This window comes from Hibiscus syriacus, unplaced genomic scaffold (genome assembly GCF_006381635.1).
Source record: "Hibiscus syriacus cultivar Baekdansim isolate YM2019G1 unplaced genomic scaffold, ASM638163v2 tig00110377_pilon, whole genome shotgun sequence".
In the NCBI taxonomy this organism is placed as follows: domain Eukaryota; kingdom Viridiplantae; phylum Streptophyta; class Magnoliopsida; order Malvales; family Malvaceae; genus Hibiscus; species Hibiscus syriacus.
The window spans coordinates 1,718,073-1,735,761 of NW_024062711.1; the positions used below are offsets into that span (position 1 = coordinate 1,718,073).

Below are 17,689 nucleotides of genomic sequence, written 5' to 3' on the forward strand. Positions count from 1 at the left end.
GATAATAAGTGTAAACAAGAAAACCTCTCTAAGGTAGGTGTTTACAAGATTGAGCTCACAAGAACAAAATATTTACAAGAGAAAGATGAAATAAGATTGAAAAAACTATTCTCTTGTGTTTGATGCTTGGATAGTTGTTCTCTTTCTTCTTCAAGTGTCCTCAGCTTGTATTTATAGCCATTGGGGATGTTTTGGAGCCGTTTGGGGGATGATTTTTATGCTCAAAAAGGTTGCCCAGAATAGAGGGAATCGGTACCCCTTCATAGGGAATCGATACCCCTTCATAATATTCAAATATTATGACCGTTGGGCTGTTGAACAGGGGGGAATCGGTACCCCCTGGGGGGGAATCGGTACCCCCTGGACATTCTGTTTTTGAGCTTTAGACAGGGGGGAATCGGTACCCCCTGGGGGGGTATGTACCGGGGTATCTGTACCCTGGGGGGGAATCTGTACCCCTGGGCAATCTTGAAACCCCTTAAAAATATTTTGGCTCAAATCAGAATTTTAATTGACTTGAATTATTTTTGAAACCTTTTAAAAACTTTGAATAAATTCAATTAAGTCCAAAAACATATTGTAAATTTAATTCAAGTCCAAAAACCATTTTGCCTTAAATTGTTATATCAAAACATAGTTCAACATCTCCCCCTTTTGATATACAAAACATTTGAAAAATGTTTTTGACAAAACTTCCCCTTAATAAAATGTTTAATGAAAAAGATACTAATTGTTGGAAACATATGAAAATGTTAAGCTCCCCTTTTTCATTAAGAAATTGAATTTTTCAAACCAAACTTCTCCCCCTTTTTGTTATATCAAAAATAATTCAATCTTTGAAGTTCTAAAATAACATTGGAGAATAAGTGATAAAATTGACATTTAAAAAATAATTTGAAAAATTAAAGCTCCCCCTTAATAATAGCATTCCAAAAAAAATTAAGCTTTTAAGTACTTGACACTTAAGCAAAATTGAATTTCAACAAAGAATAACAAACATGTTAGTAGCACATGAAATTCAATATATCCAAGACTAAAACACTTTATGCAATATCAATTGTTGAAATTTGATATTAATACCAATTGTTAAAATTAAGTGCATTTGCATAAAGTTTTCCAAAAATGTTATGCATTTTTAAAAATTTGATATCAATTGCTAGAAAGATATCATTTTCATTTAGACCACATGCATAAACATTCAAATTTAGGTCAAAAATTAAAATTTATAAAATCAAAGCATTTTAAAATTTGATATCAATTGTTAGAGAGATATCACTTGCATTAAAACCAATTTTGACCAAAATTCATTATGATGAACTAAAAATATGAAAATCATTAAAACTTTAAAATGTTCATCATAAAACCTTTTTAACATACATGAGATTAAAACAAACCATAATCATTCAATATCAAAACTCATGCATGCTTAAAATCAAATGAGCAACCAAATAATCAAATTCAAAAACATTAAGCTTAGAGGTTACCCATTCCTTTTTCATGTGTGGCTAGAGCATCTTGAATATCATCATCTTCATCACCATTGCTCACACACACCTACAAGAGATTTTAATTTCGATTTTGGTATCCAAATTGCTTTGGATCCTTGGACGTTAGTTTCAATGCCCCTTGTTCCTTTCGGAACCCATACTTGTCTAATTTTAAAATGTTTTCCTTTCTTCAAAGGACAAGTATGTTCCAAATGACCATGAAAATGGCAATGTGAGCATTTTGCCATTTTTACACATAATAGGTTATTTTTAGAAATTAATTCTTTTTCTTTTGTTAAGCCTTCAAGCTTAACTTCTAACTCAAAATTTTTCTTTTCTAAATCTTTTATTTTGATTTTGAAAGCTCTAAATCATTTTTCAAAATTTGATTTTGATTTTCAAAATCAACTTTTGCTTTCAAAATCAAATTATCTTTAATTTTGAGTTTTGAAATTAATTTCGTATATTTGGAATTCATGGTCTCAAATCCCAAATACAACCTATTATAAGCATCTTGTAACTCATCAAAAGTAAATGAATTAAATTCATTTGAGTTAGAAGAACCTCAACTTCTTCATGAGTGGCTATGAGGCATAGGTTGACTACTTCATCTTCATCATTGGAATCATCTTCATCACTCCAAGATGCAACAAATGTCTTCTTCCCCTTTTTCTTTAGAAGAGGACATTCATACATGACATGCCCCTTTCTTTGACAATCGAAACATACCGGGGGACTCTTCTTCTTGGTTGATTCATGTTTCACTTCCTTGGAAATCATGAATCTCTTGAGTTCCTTCAAGAGCTTGACCATTTCTTCTTTTGTCATCATCGTCTTCATCAACCTCATCACTTGAATCTGATAGCTTTCATTGATGCCTACGTCCTCATTCTTCTTCTTTGTTTTTCTTCTCTTCTCTTTCTTCATCTTCCTTCACCATCATCTCATGAGTGAGAAGGGAACCAATTAGCTCGTCGAGAGTGAGAGACTTTAGGTTTCTTGCTTCGATAATGGCCGTCTTCTTTGATTGCCACTCCTTTGGAAGAGAGTAAATCATCTTCCTCACAAGCTTCTCATTTGGGATTACTTCTCCATATCCATTGAGATCGTTGACAATCATAGAGAATCTATCCGTCATAGCTTTGATGTCTTCATTGGGTTTCATCTTGAAGTTCTCGTAGCTATGGTTGAGAAGACTTTTCTTTGATTCCCTCACTTCGTCGGTTCCTTCATGAGTGACTTGGAGCTTATCCCAAATCTCTTTGGCACTGGAACAAGATGAGACTCTTCCATATTCATTTGGGCCTAAAGCACAAAATAGAATATGTATAGCCTTAGAATTAAGCTGAAAATTTTTCTGCTCTTCTCTACTCCAATCGTTGTACTTACCGGGTGGAAAGGAGTAACCGTCCATGATTGAGTACCAAGCTCCTAGATTGTATGATTGAATGAAGTACATCATCTTATTCTTCCAATGTGCATAATTTGCTCCATTGAAGAAGGGTGGCTTGTTGACCGGTTGTGAATCCATAATAGGATATTCTTCAAGATAATAAGCACCGGAAGAAAAAGTCATTTCTTTGTCGGTTGCGTCGGGAATTGATAGAGCTTCTTCTAGGATCGTCTCAAGGTGGTTAAACATTCTTAACGAGTTAGGCTCTGATGCCAATTGTTAGGATTTTCGGAAGCTCGAAACGACAACCGGAACGATTTGCAAAGAGGGGTCGGAACGGTTTTGTGTTTAGGGAGTAAGGAGATTGAAAGATAGAGAATTGCACAGCGATTTATAGTTGTTCGACTTTCTCAATCAAAGTCTACGTCCACTACCTTAGCTCCTCACCAAGGATTTTCCAACAAATTCACTAATTTGTTCTTTCTTTTGAGGACAAAGAGATAACCTTACAACTCCCTAGTTTTTCCGGGCTAAACTAGAACCTTTCCCTAGCTTTTACACGGGCTAAGCTAGAACCTTTCCCCTTTATAAAAGGATAATAAGTGTAAACAAGAAAATCTCTCTAAGGTAGGTGTTTACAAGATTGAGCTCACAAGAACAAAATATTTACAAGAGAAAGATGAAATAAGATTGAAAAACTATTCTCTTGTGTTTGATTGCTTGGATAGTTGTTCTCTTTCTTCTTCAAGTGTCCTCAGCTTGTATTTATAGCTTGGAATGAGTTTGAAGTCGTATATAGCCGTTGGGGATGTTTTGGAGCCGTTTGGGGATGATTTTTATGCTCAAAAATGTTGCCCAGAATAGAGGGAATCGGTACCCCTTCATAGGGAATCGATACCCCTTCATAATATTCAAATATTATGACCGTTGGGCTGTTGAACAGGGGGGAATCGGTACCCCCTGGACATTCTGTTTTTGAGCTTTAGACAGGGGGGAATCGGTACCCCTTGGGGGGTATCTGTACCCGGGGTATCTGTACCCCCTGGGGGGGAATCTGTACCCCCTGGGCAATCTTGAAACCCCTTAAAATATTTTTGGCTCAAATCAGAATTTTAAATGACTTTGAATTATTTTTGAAACCTTTTAAAAACTTTGAATAAATTCAATTAAGTCCAAAAACATATTGTAAATTTAATTCAAGTCCAAAAACCATTTTGCCTTAAATTGTTATATCAAAACATAGTTCAACAGAGATAATGGATCTCCCTGCCTTAATCCCTGTGCATTTTGAATTCTTTTGTAGGATAACCATTTAGCAAAATGGAGACTCTTACTGTTGAAATACATTCCCATATTCACCCTCTCCACTTGCTTCCAAACCCCATTTGATACTGAACTGAATCTAGGAACTCCCAACAAACACAGTCATAGGCCTTTGCGAACTCCAACTTTAAAATCAATACTCCTCTCCCAGCTGAATCCTTATACAAAGAGTGAATTACCTCGTTTGCCACCAAAATACTATCAAAAATATGCCTTCCCAATAAAAACGCACATTGAGTCTCGCTAATTACTTTCCTTATCACTCGTTTTAGTCTTCTATCCAGTATTTTGGCTATTATTTTATATAAATTGCTTACCAAAGAAATCGGCCTATATTCTAAAATTTCGGAAGGACTATCCACTTTCGAAATCAACGCTAAAAAAGAATTATTAACATTATTTCCCAATTTACCAAATCTAAAGAAATGCTCCATTGTCTTCATTAGATCACCTTTTACCCATTCCCAATATCTTTTTAAAAAAACAACATATTAAATCCATCAGGACCTGGAGCTTTGGACTCATCGCAACTCCACACAGCTTATTTAATTTCTTCAATTGAGATCGAAGCTTCAAACTCTTTAACATCTGCCGCTGACACTTGCTTGAAAGGGAGGTTAATCACCGTATTCCACTGTTTCTTTTTTGCTTTAAAAATGATTGCTATAAAAATTAAAACTTTTTCCCTCAATTTTGAAGGATCAGTTTCGTTTGCCTCTCCCAGATTTGCACTTAAAATCAATCTTTTTTTACTTTTTAACTTTACAGCTCTGTGAAAGAATGCAGAGTTTTTATCACCAAGTTTCAGCCACTTCATCCTAGATTTTTGTCTCTATATCTCCTATTTTTCTCTCAGCATATCCCAAAGCTTTCTTGTGCACTCTACTACCTCCTCCCTCTCTCGATCATCCAATCCATCAATATCTCCTTTTCTATCTAATTCATTTATCCTCTGCTCCATTCCTTTACTGCATTATCGACATTCCAATAACTGTATTTATTCCATTTTTTCAGAGCACCCTTCACCCTACTAAGCTTTGCACTCAAATCTTCATTATGTGAAAGATCGAGCTCTAATGTATCCTTAATGACCTCAACACAACTCTTCTGATCAAGCCAACTATTAATCAGCTTGAAAGGTCTTGGCCCCCAATATATTAACTCTTTGCCCAATAAAATAGGTATATGGTCTGAGATGGATCTCAATAAACCCCATAGTGTTATTTCACTATTTTCCTATAACGAATCATCCTCCATAAAGACTCTATCTAACCTACTTCTCTTGTTTCTCGGTCCAAACCAAGTAAATTTCCTCCCTGCTAGTGGCATATCCAACAGATTGTAATTATCTATGAACTGATTAAAAGCTTAAATCTCGGTCTTACTAAAATGACATCCACTTCTCTCACTTCGATTTCTAATAGCATTAAAATCTCCAGCCATGAACCATCTATTATTATTTCTTTTCTTTTCCATCACTATCCCATTCCATAAGGTGTATTGGTCTCTAACTTCACAAGGAGCGTAAACATTAACTATTGAAACAGTCGAATCATCAAATGTACACTTCCCACTTATCAGTATGAATCTATCATTAGTAATGTTACCTTCCACCTTGAATCTGTTTTTATCCAAAACCAACAGTAAACCCCCAAATTTTCCCACTACTTTTGTAAACCTAAAATTAAAATCATCATCACTCAAAATGATCCCTATTTCAACTTCATTAAACTCATATTTCTTTATTTCTTTAATCAACATAAATTCAATCTTATGAACCCTAATTATCCTCCTAAGTTCAGAAAGTTTAACAGCAGAACCCATACCTCTTATATTCCAAGATAAAATCTTCATCCCGAAACTTCCCCCACCAATTTCAATTAAAAGGCGATAGATTGTGATTGGGATACGCCTTCCGATTCCTCCGCTGCTACAATTTCCCAAACTAAAATCTCTTTTGGACCTTCAAATTCTATTCCTAACGCTCTTCCAATCTGTAGTGTTTTCTTTACTTCCCTCTTTTGTCTCTGCCATCTAGCTTGAAGATTAGTATCTGATAAAGACATTCCTTCTAATTCAGTCCAGTCTTCCTTGCACTCTATCTTCTTTTTTTTTTTTTTTTTGCACGATTATTTCCATTCTTCCTTGGAATGTTAGCAAAACTGCCTTGAATGCATTGTAAAGAAACATATCTTTTATTTTTCCAGAACTTTGCTTTTGGATTCTGTCTACTTTTATTCGATTTAAAATCCTCACTCAAATACATTGGGTCATTTAACCTCTGGTCCAGATCCTCCCCCTTATTCCCTATTTTGGGCTTCCCTCTAATTTGATCTGCTAGCAACTTATCCACTTGATCTTCCTCCATCTTATTAGTATTTTTAGCACTTATAATTTTAAGGCCCATACACATAATATCCTCCACTACCCTAGTATCAGATGTTCCATCCCAAATAGATAAATCTCTATAATTATCTTCTTCTTCCACATTGACACGTCTTTGATCATTTAAATACTTCTCGGCAGTAACTTCGACTCCTTCCACGTTTTTCACCTCATCATTACTTCTCTTCTGCACATTCCCACTACCATCATCATTTGTTCTCAACCCCATAATTGCTTCTTCTCCAATATTCTTTTCCCCTACGTCCTCACCCGACAAGCAGCTGTCTCCTGATATATTTCCCATACATCGTAATTGGAATTTGTCTTCCTCAAGCCACCTTTCTATAGTATCTTCCTCCAACGAGGACCTGCTTTTTTCGACTGAAGACAAAGAGTCACCTACCATCTCAAACTTTTTTTATCTCTCTTTTGAACCATTGATACACTGCTGCCAATAATCTGTTCTAGAATTCTAACTTTAAATAAATCTCGATCCACTTCCAAATCGAGCACATCGTCAATGAACTCTTTCCTGTCTGTTGTAATAAGAATTGTCACCTCGTCGCAGTACATCTCTTTCAAAGCATTTTCTCCCATCGCTAAGAATTCACCCCATTGCTCTGCTATCCTCTTAAACGTAACATGGTTCCAACAATGCAGCGGCACTCCACATAATTTGATCCAAGTTACTCTTTGAGACGGTCTATACGATTCTGTCCAAGGTTGTACATCCAAGAATACTTCCTTAAGATACGACCAGCTATTCTCCTTTAGGATCATGTGTAACTCATCGTCCTCAATCTCTATTAAGAAGTCTCTCTCTCCTATTTGTTCTTATTTCTCCTAGGCCTCCAGCCCGTAATCTATCTTCCACTTGACTTGAAGAACAAACTGTCGCCATCGTCCCTACCACGCATTTTTAAAGCTTTCGTACAACGTTCTCATCTACTTCCCCCTGAACAATTTTACTGCTCCTCATTGTTTGCTCCTCCATGCTAGCTCTAGAAATACTATTCTTTTCTTGTTTTGCCGATGATACAACTTTGGAATCTGATGGCGTATACAATTTCCTGCTTTGGCTCTTATCTCTGTATCTAGCTTCTTTGACTGTTAACCTGTATCTGAGAATCCATAAACCATTTAACCTAAGAGCTGCTCTATCTGCATCATTTTTGTTGGAGAAACTGACAAAACCAAAACGCTTCCCTACTCTATCATACTTCCTCACTATGAACGAGCTCACCACATCTCCGTGCCTACCAAAGAGTTGCCTCAATCCTCTCCAATGGTATATCGGTGGAATATTCTGAGCAAACAAAGTTGTTGTTTCGCCTTCCTTCCTCTCCATTTACTTTTAGAGATTTTATGTTCGAACACAAATAATTACATAATATTCGAGTATTTATCGTCAAATGATTGAATCCCTAAAATAAATATCATCACTTGTAATATTCCCATATTAATAAAAAAATTAACCTCAGATTGCACTTAGAAATTGAAGATTTCAAGCAATATAGAAGTAATAGGCATTTTAATGCAAGCCTAACAACTGTCCAAGTAGATTAATGAACTGTATGCAACTTTTTGATATTAAAGTAATTGATATTAAAGTAATTGAGTTTCTTTGGAAAAAATCATAAAGGAGAAAATGAAAAGATCATCTAATAAAACAAAGAAGGAATTAAAGAAATGAAAAGCATTCGCGTGAGGCCCCCATATGTGAAGAAACGACTTTGATTTCTATTATTGGGTTACTTTTCAACTAGCTTGGTTGAGTGTTTCGATGGATTGAGTGGAGAAGAGACGATCCCTAGGAAGGTTCATACAATGGTACATCACCTTCATTCCTCAATTATTACCTATTTTCCGCCAAAAGTTATCAGCTCCTTCATAATAATCTGTGAGTTTAAATTCAATTAGTATGAGATTAGACGAGGATTTTGATAAAATAATTTAGAATTTAATTAAAATTTTGAATAATTTAGTGAGAACTAAAAGAATAATTGAGAATATAGTTATAATTTTAAGGGGTTTGATTAAATATATTTAAAAAATTTAAGATTTAATGAGAATCTTTAATGAAATTGATTTTTAATAGAGCTAATTATATATGATGTCTCAAAAGTATAATCTTTATTTCAAATTAATTTTTGAATTTTAAAATATTTTAAATTAATTTTTCAAATTATAACCTTCATTTAAAATTAATCCTTAAACTTTAAAATATTTTATATAAATCTTCAAACTATCAATATAATTATATTTGGACCTTCTGTTAAATTTATTAGTTAACCTTTTGAAATTTTAACTTGAACTTGGATTGCAAATATCATTCAGTGAACTTTATTGACGCAAAAACTTTTTAATTTAATTGGTATGCAATCCTTCTTCTTTTTTCAATTCTAATCTAATATTTTTTTCAAACTGTTTGATGTGTAGGAGAAAAAATAATTATTTAATAGATTTATTTTATAAATTTGAAACTCAAAATTTTTTAGAATAAATTATTATACAAGATCAGTTATGGTTGAAGTTGGAAAATGAAAATGTATCGAAATGATAAATGATACCACTAGTTTGATGGGGTAAACAATTGAAATCAAGGTACATGTCATAAATATATGATAAATGTGCTTCTCAAAATTTGACCTAAATGTCATTATATATTTGCTAAACTCAAAGCTTAAAATCCATGGTTCCCCATTTAGACCAAGTTTACTAAGGACACGTTGACAATTCCAATAAATCATTTAATTTCATGATCAAGTTGTGAATTCAATAACCTGTTTCTCGACCATAATATAAAAATAGCATATATGATACGTGCACATGTAAATACCGAGGCTAAACAGCTCATCAGAAGAAAAAAATGAATAAATCAATTGTCATTTGATTTTGATATAACAAAATAAAATATTAAATCTTTTAAATATATATTTTTATAATAAGCTTTTGTGAGATTTTGTTTAAATTATTAATTATTAAAAAAATATTGATTTTCCTAGCTTCAACAATAAGGAAAGGGCATAAAATAATAAAATGAAATAAAAAGAGGGTGGGGGCAGTGTGAGGCTGGGACATGACCGGAGTAAGAGGAGGCTTTGCCGCTTTGGGGTCGAACCCACGGCAGCAGAGCAGCGGCAGATCCAGATATTATGTCGGATTGTTGGGGTTTCTCATTTCTGACCCCACGTGTTTTTTCTGTTGGCACTGCATAGTTGCATATTTCATATTTTCTGCCCACCCCTCTACTTCTCCATTCACCCTCCCTTTTCAGCAGTACTACATTTCTATCTTGCACCACACGAGTATACGAGTATATCAGTGTTAAAATATTTTAACTGAAAATATAGTCACCTATTTAGCAAAATATTTATTTTTCTTTTTAAAATTACAATTGTACAACCAATAAATTATAATCAAAATAAATAATTATTTTAATTTAAATTAACAAATCCGAATAAATTTGATAATTTCATCAAAGTAAATATGAATAAACTCAATACAATTGAATATATGATGTTGGAATTTTTAAAGTCTCGTACCAAAATAAGGTTGATAGTTTGGTCGTATTCATATTCTTCAATTTGCCTTAAGTTTAGAAGTAGTAGTTGGATGGATTCATGAATTGTAGTAGTATCATATCTATATATTACATGGACCAAGCGGGGGCTACAGCATTCAAGAACATTAAAATGTAGTACGAAAAAAAATGTCAATTAACAAGAACAAATCGAGATTATGACTCGATTTGATTAAGAATACATTAATATTAGATATTTCATTTATAGTACTGAGAATAAGTGCTAACCCTAGTGGCATTGTTCATTCATATATAAACCTATTAATAATAAATCATTTAAGTCGAAAGTACATAATTTCAAAAGAGAAAAGAAAAAGAGAACATTAAACAAAACAAAAAACGACAGTGAAAAGTGCAAAGTAAAAATAAAATAAATAATCTTAGAAACGAATATGTCAAGGATACTGATCCTAAATACTTATACAACCTGTCACCACCACCTTACAGGCTGGCAACCCATGCCCACAGCTCCCATAAAAATGCTTATTACCATGTCACGACAAATTCCTACGTGGCAACATGGTCCAAATTTCCTTGGCCCCTTGTTTCTCTCCTCTATATAAACTTCTCCTTCCCTATCCCATTCATCAACGAATTCAAAGCAAACTCAAAAAGAAAAGAAAAGAAAAACAACAACTTTCAGTTCCAAAACAACAACAGAATCGACACTAGTATCTAGGAATCCGAAAATGGGTATTTGTAGTTCGTGCGATTCAACACATGTAGCAACGGCTAAGCTGATACTTGAGGACGGAAGGTTACAAGAGTTCCCTTATCCAGTTAAGGTTTCTTATGTATTGCAAAGGAACCCAATGTGTTTCATCTGCAACTCAGATGAAATGGAATTCGGTGACGTCGTATCAGCTATCGAGGAAGAGGAGGAGCTTCAACCCGGTCAACTTTACTTCGCTTTGCCCTTGACTTGGCTTAAACATCCTTTACAAGCCCAACAGATGGCCGCGTTGGCCGTCAAAGCTAGCTCTGCTTTAATGAAAAGTTCTAGGGCTGAAAAATCCGGCTCTAGACGTAAAACTGTTATTCCTTCAGCGTTCTCCGACGACTCTCCTCGCCGGAAAGTTGCCTCCCCCCTCAGCGGTGATGGTGATGAGAAGAGAGGGAGGAGAAAGTTCAGGGCTAAACTGAGTGATATTGCTGAATAGGGAGGGGGTCATTTTGGGAAATAACGGTGATATGTTTGTAAATATATATGAGATTGAGTTTATTTTTTGTCAGATTACTGGTGGAAAATAGAGGTGGTTGACCTACATTCTGATGTAATTAACTTAATTTCACAATTCACCCTTCTTTACACTCTTCGGTTGCCCATGCGAGGGTCGTGTTACACTTTTACCCTATTTGGGTTCGAGTGAATACAATAATTTTCGATTACTGCGTCGTGTCTAAAGTCTTGACATATATTTTAAATAAGAATAGAATGGTAAATTTCGTTTTTATTTAATTATTATTAATAATAATTAAAATTTTAGTATTAAAATATTTAAAAATCGATAAAATAAATAACCAGGTTTTATTTAAATAAAAATAATTAAAACCATATCTTAATTAATGAAAGTGACCAAATATTATACCTTTAAACTTAGTGAAAAAAATATATACAACTTAAACGAAAATGATTAATACTGAAATTTATCTATTAAACAAATGCATTATACACGATGAATTTTAACACACATGTGATATAAGAAGCTTATGTGAGAAGTATTTTTATTAAAGTTTATTTACTTTTTTAGGGTTATAAAACTTTAATTACTTTTTTCTTTTGAGAAAAAAATTAATTACTAAATTATAGATGGGTTCTAAAAAAATTTTAATTTTGAATATTTAAAAATTATTTAAATATACTATAATACAACAACAATTTTAATAATATTTATTATTGTAAAATATATTTTTAATTTTTTCTTAATTGAATTAGTACGCACGAGAAAATTCAATTAAGAAGTTAAAACAACTAAAGATATGTAATTAAAATTAAGAATTGTTCTTTTAAAATTAATATAATAATAAATTTAAAAAAACATATTAAAAGAAGTTAAAAGAATAAAAAAACATTGACTGATTGCGTACGTTACTGTCTGCATAAAAATATGTATAAATGGAAAGGTTCTGCTGAACAAAAAATGAGATTAAAAATTCAGCATTTTATAAATAAATTATAATTGTTAATATTAAATATTGATTGACGTGGTATTACGAAATATAAAAATATATAAAAAATGATTGCATAAGCAATATTGTATGTGGGGAACCTGAGATTCACTCAGCTCAAGGCTGATGTATCATGTTACTGCTTACCAAATGTTGAGTGGGAATTGTTAAGATTTTTGTTTGAAATTTTCAGATTTGCAGGTGAGAATGACTCGTCCTACTTGGTGGAAACTTCAATATTATTTGCCCACTTTGGTTGGTTTTGGATGAGGCAATGAGTCGCAACTCACAACTAACAGCACGCCTCTGGATTTTCAGATTTATGCTATTTGGATATTAAAAATATAAATAGTTAAAAAGTAAAGTCCCCATAAATTTCAAATTTTCAGATAGCTACTTTTTCGTTTTCTTTTAAGACGGCTAGTTTAACCTTAAAACTGGAAGGGACTTTGGCACTTACCAAGATCGGCATAGCATGAAAAGATGTGTAATAATTGGAGATAATTACTCAAAAATAATACTTTGCACTGCATGTATTTGACGGTAATGTGTATGTAATAATTGGAGCTAATTACTAAAAAGTCATAGTTTGCATTGGATGTATTGACAATATTGTTATCAAGAGAATGTTCATTTCAGTTAATTTTACCCTAATGTACTTCAACATGTTTGAAGCTCATATATAGCTGGAGTTCTGAAAGTGGGTTGAAATGGAGCACATGTATTACCCACATTTGGATTTCAAGGTTAACCAAGTCAAGCTAACACTATAATTGAAGACGACAGCTTGGAGGAATCCTATGGCAATTCATGGTGAAGAACAGGAAGTATTAATTAAAAAATGGTTTTAAGTAAACAAAACAAACCACCCATAAGTACGTTGCCATCATTTCATATACAAGTTGGTGTGGTCCTACATAATAGTTCTTATCCACATCATGATCATAAATGCCTCTATTCATTTGGAAATTGTAGGTCATTGGATTAAAACTGCAACTTTCTTATAATACAAGGACTGTCGATTGAATTTGACTTATTATTAGGGTTCAAAGGTAATCTTATCTTTTAATTTCTCTCATCAACATCATGTGCTTCTTTCATGAATTGTGACGATTTTACTGTATCTTACACCATTTTTTTAATAATACTGTATCTTAAACCAATATCAAAACCAGCAGGCACTTTTGCTATTCACCACTATTTTTGTTGTTATATTTATCTACTTATTGGAGTGAAAGACAGCTAAAGGAAGATGCCAGCCCTAAATAAAAGTATGTTAAAAGCGAAAGAGTTGAATATGTGACACCTTTTTCACTTTTGGATTAGCAGAAATGATCTAACTTAATTTAAACATTGGCCCGTTTTATTGCCATCATGGCTTCAGCTACCTTGAATTTGAGTGCTGAGTTTGAATCCAGCTGTTTCTCAAATTATTTCCTTTTTCTTTTATGTATAGCTTCATAAATAATTCCCTTGTAGCCCCTTGCAGCTCTGGTTTTGAGTTTGTTCAAAGAATGATTATGGAATGATGATCACAATCAATAAGCTTAACCTTTACACGTTTCAGTTATTCAGTTCAATCCACAAATTAAACGTCAAATTGTCCATCCTTCTCTGCTAAGAAAACTATATGTGTATTATATGTATATCTTCTCCTCCGTCCTTATTACAACTTTAACCAAATCGAGCTCTGGTACTTTTAAAATTAAAAAGACAAATTAAGTTCAGACAATCGAATTTCTTTTTCAAAAACGCATGTATCGTTCAATTACATTTTAAGCGTTGTTTATTCCCGCAGATAGGACTTTGTTAAATACATGTAATTTTGGTGGCGTTCATGTTATTTTATGTCACAAAATTAACTAGTCTAAATACGGGATCTTCTTGAACAGAAAGAGAGGTCCACACTCTTGCATGCCATAATGTGGATCTTGTCCAGAAGCATGATTGTTTTTTATTGGATGCACTAAAAGCTTCTCTGATACAGTGGAAAAGAAATCCCAGTATCAGCTTTTTCAAGTGCATAAAATCAACTTTCCTTTGGATGATTTCTAAATATCAAAATTATGTAGAATGTAGGATGGTGGAGTTGATAAAGTTGATCTTATCCAAACAATCTAACCCTAGGTTAACTTAAAAAAACTAAATAAACAGAAATGAAGAATTTAGGTTTTTTTCCCCACAACTCACAACATGTTTTGCAGGGATGACAATGACCCGCTGCAGATGTTCTTGTCCGAAACAAACTAACATGTCCAAACCTTGAATTTCGTGAAAAATAGGAACATGACATAGTAGGGATGGCCTTTAAACGAGGAATGAAACAGACCAAAGGGAAAGATGACAGATAGAAGTGGGCATATATTGGAGAAAATGAGTACAATAATTTGAAATACTTGTTGCTGGAAAAGAAGGCAATGTATATTGCCGGTTATATTAATACTATTGTTTTCTTGTTCCTTCAAGCTCAGAAGGAATAGTGAGCTTTCATTTTTATGCTTGCCTTATTGAGTTGGAAAACTCCACATCATTATACTCTTTGATAAAAATAATATATTATATGTATGAACATATCAGATAGTAGGGGCATTGGATAATTTTGTTCACTTTAATAATTCATGTCTAGTCTCATACAAGAATATACAACATTGTTACTACAAGAATAATAATAGAGAAGCAATGAGCTTAACACAACATTTGTTCAAGTGTAAAACTCATATGAGTGGCGCACATAACTACAAAAAAGAAAAGCCGGTGAGTGCTTTTCGGCCCATTATGACTTTATTTCTTAATGAAAATGTGCCTTTCCGTGACTTGCAATTTGACCAACAACAACGATAAATTTTAGTTTCTAAACTCTTAATGTTTCCAAACTCTTTAGTTTGAGCATTTAAATTTAAAAATATATCACCAAAACATATAATAGAAGTCCAAATGGGTGCCTGCGCCTGCAGAATTTCAAACTCAAAAACAGGTAAAGCTAGCAATAGGATCAAATAGAGCCCAAGGTAATCGAACGCTGCCAATGTGGTTCACATCGATGGTTGTCTACAAGTGTTCAGATAAGCAACCCAAGCCAAGAACACTATTTCCCAGAATCCGAATTGTTTCCTTTGCTGCTGGACTTTTTTTTCCTTCCATTACTTAATTGAAAGAAGAGTTTAGCAATATTGCAACTTAAGTTTGTCTTCTTTACGAAGCTAATATATAAATTGTGATGTTCGAATCTATATTGCAACTTAAGTGTTTTTTGATGGACTGAGTTTTTAACACGCTAATTTGATCGTTCCAATACACATTTGTCAACGAATTGGAAAACAAACGGATTCAAAAGAAATTTGTGAAATGGGGTGTGAGTTAGATAGATAACGTTGTGCCGGACTTGTGTGCTCTTGTCATAAAAGCTACTAGCCCTGGTCTAGGCAAAGACGGTGTTGGCCTTTGCTCAACTGTTCATAATGTTATTGGATATACATTGAAAGAGTGTGGTTTTGGAAAGTGGCCAAGGTGAGACCAACTTGACAAGGTAACCAGGAAGGTCTATGTTTTGCCACTATTGGGTTACTGCCCAATTTGTGTTTTAACGTGTTATCACATCCCCTATGTTATTATTATTTTATCATATGCTTTGATGGGCCGATTGAAGACCATGGTAGACTTAGCCATTGGGTCATGTAATAGCAGGGCTCAAACACTACTTGCTTGAGCCCTTTGGTTCTGTCATGTGGCTGCATCCGAAGTTTACAAAAATAAACTTTTTTCTTTCAACAAGGTCACATGCAAAGTGCAATTCTCCGAGGATAACCAAACTATTTCATTACTCAAAAAGATTACCATATCTTAACAACTCATTAAAATCCCATAATCCCACCCAGTTTCAGTGGCTGCCACATTGCCCCACTTCCAAGGCAACCACTCTGCCTGCAGAACGGACCCATCTTTGCAAGTCTAAAAATTCTTTCCATTAATAGAACTCGCAAGCTGTAATCACCAGCTTAAAACTAGACAGGAGACAAAGGCCAACGCCTTGGTTGAACTTCTTCTGGTTCTGGCTATTTCCCACAACACAGCCCAGGGGGCAGTAGCAGCAGCACCGCTGCCTAGTGCAGCCAGGGAATTCCTCGAAGCCCACAACCAAGCAAGAGCCGCAGTTGGAGTCGGACCTTTCAAGTGGAGTGAGTAATTGGCCAATGCCTCGAGCCTTCTCACAAGATACCAAAGGAACAAAATGGGTTGTCAGTTTGCCAACCTCACAGATCACAAGTTCGGAGCAAACCAGATATGGGGTAGTGGGGGACCGGTGACGCCGCGCATGGCGGTGGATACATGGGTGAAAGAGAAGGATTACTATGATTATGCCACCAATTCTTGTGCACCAAATCATAAGTGTGGGGTTTACACGCAAGTGGATTGGAAGAACTCATCTGACCTTGGCTGCGCACAAGCTACATGCAAGGACCAAACTTATTTAACCATTTGTTTCTATAATCCTCCTGGAGATTATGTAGGAGAGAAGACATACTAGAAAAATTAGCTCTATATATAACTTGCAGGATCTGATATGAGAATTTCTGTGTAATTTCTTGATTCTAGATGCATGTAGGGAACCAATGTTGTATCATCCAAAATCTATACTTTGGATCTAAATAAAACCAGTTCTGGACATGTTTTCCTGTAAACATTTTATTTGACAACTTTGTTAAGCATGGTGTTGAACTTGAATCACAGGACAAGCAAAATATGATCTAATAAGTTAGGTTCTGAGCAACTGAAAAGGAGCTGGTACTGAAGCTACAACTGATGCAGCTCGACCGACAAAACAAGAGCATGGGTGTCCTCAGCAAGATTTGGTTGGCTCCTTGTAGTTGGTACAAATGACCGAGGGTGTGGGTAGCTTTCTAAAAATCTAAAATTATAATATATTTTAAATGTTTTATGTATTTTTTATTAAAATTCTGTTTTTTTCATCTTAAAATTTTATTTGTCCCTTAAATTTTATAAGTTGAAGTTTGTTCTTCTAATATAAAATTTTGCGTCCGTCCCTGGATGGTGGAATGATTTGAGCCCCACTAACAAGCATCGAATTTGCTAAATAAAAATAATTTCTAATTCTCAAATAAATAAATAAATAAAGTAATATAGAGAAGTAAGGTCGATCTACAGGGACTAAGGAAGTTTGATAATGTTATTTCTCGGATTGAATCAACTGCAAGAAAATAAAAATTATTTAAAATTAATGAAAATAAATGAATAAAATAAATAAATAAATATTGAATAAAAAATAATAATGAAAAAATAAATAAAGATAATATAGTCTCAGGTTTTGGTTAGCCTCAATTTCGATCGGTC

The 17,689-nt window shown here is 33.9% G+C and overlaps 2 protein-coding genes and 1 pseudogene across 2 annotated transcripts; 2 read left to right on the forward strand and 1 right to left on the reverse strand.

Annotated features, from left to right (window-relative positions):
- Positions 1–7,507: 7,507 nt before the first annotated feature.
- On the reverse strand, positions 7,508–7,936 carry LOC120121554 (RNA binding protein fox-1 homolog 2-like). Its single transcript, XM_039140885.1, has one exon. The coding sequence runs from the start codon at positions 7,934–7,936 to the stop codon at positions 7,508–7,510; it is 429 nt and encodes a 142-aa protein (XP_038996816.1).
- Positions 7,937–10,785: 2,849 nt separating this feature from the next.
- On the forward strand, positions 10,786–11,422 carry LOC120121641. Its single transcript, XM_039140957.1, has one exon. It carries the CDS (start codon positions 10,861–10,863, stop codon positions 11,329–11,331), a length of 471 nt encoding a protein of 156 aa, XP_038996888.1. The 5' UTR covers positions 10,786–10,860; the 3' UTR covers positions 11,332–11,422.
- A 3,852-nt stretch (positions 11,423–15,274) lies between these two features.
- Positions 15,275–17,001, forward strand: LOC120121555 (annotated as a pseudogene).
- The last annotated feature ends 688 nt before the right edge of the window (positions 17,002–17,689 follow it).

Excerpts from the sequence above, each read along its gene's own strand:
- LOC120121554 (XM_039140885.1), bottom strand. The coding sequence starts at position 7,936 with ATGGAGAGGAAGGAAGGCGAAACAACAACTTTGTTTGCTCAGAATATT.
- LOC120121641 (XM_039140957.1), top strand. The coding sequence starts at position 10,861 with ATGGGTATTTGTAGTTCGTGCGATTCAACACATGTAGCAACGGCTAAG.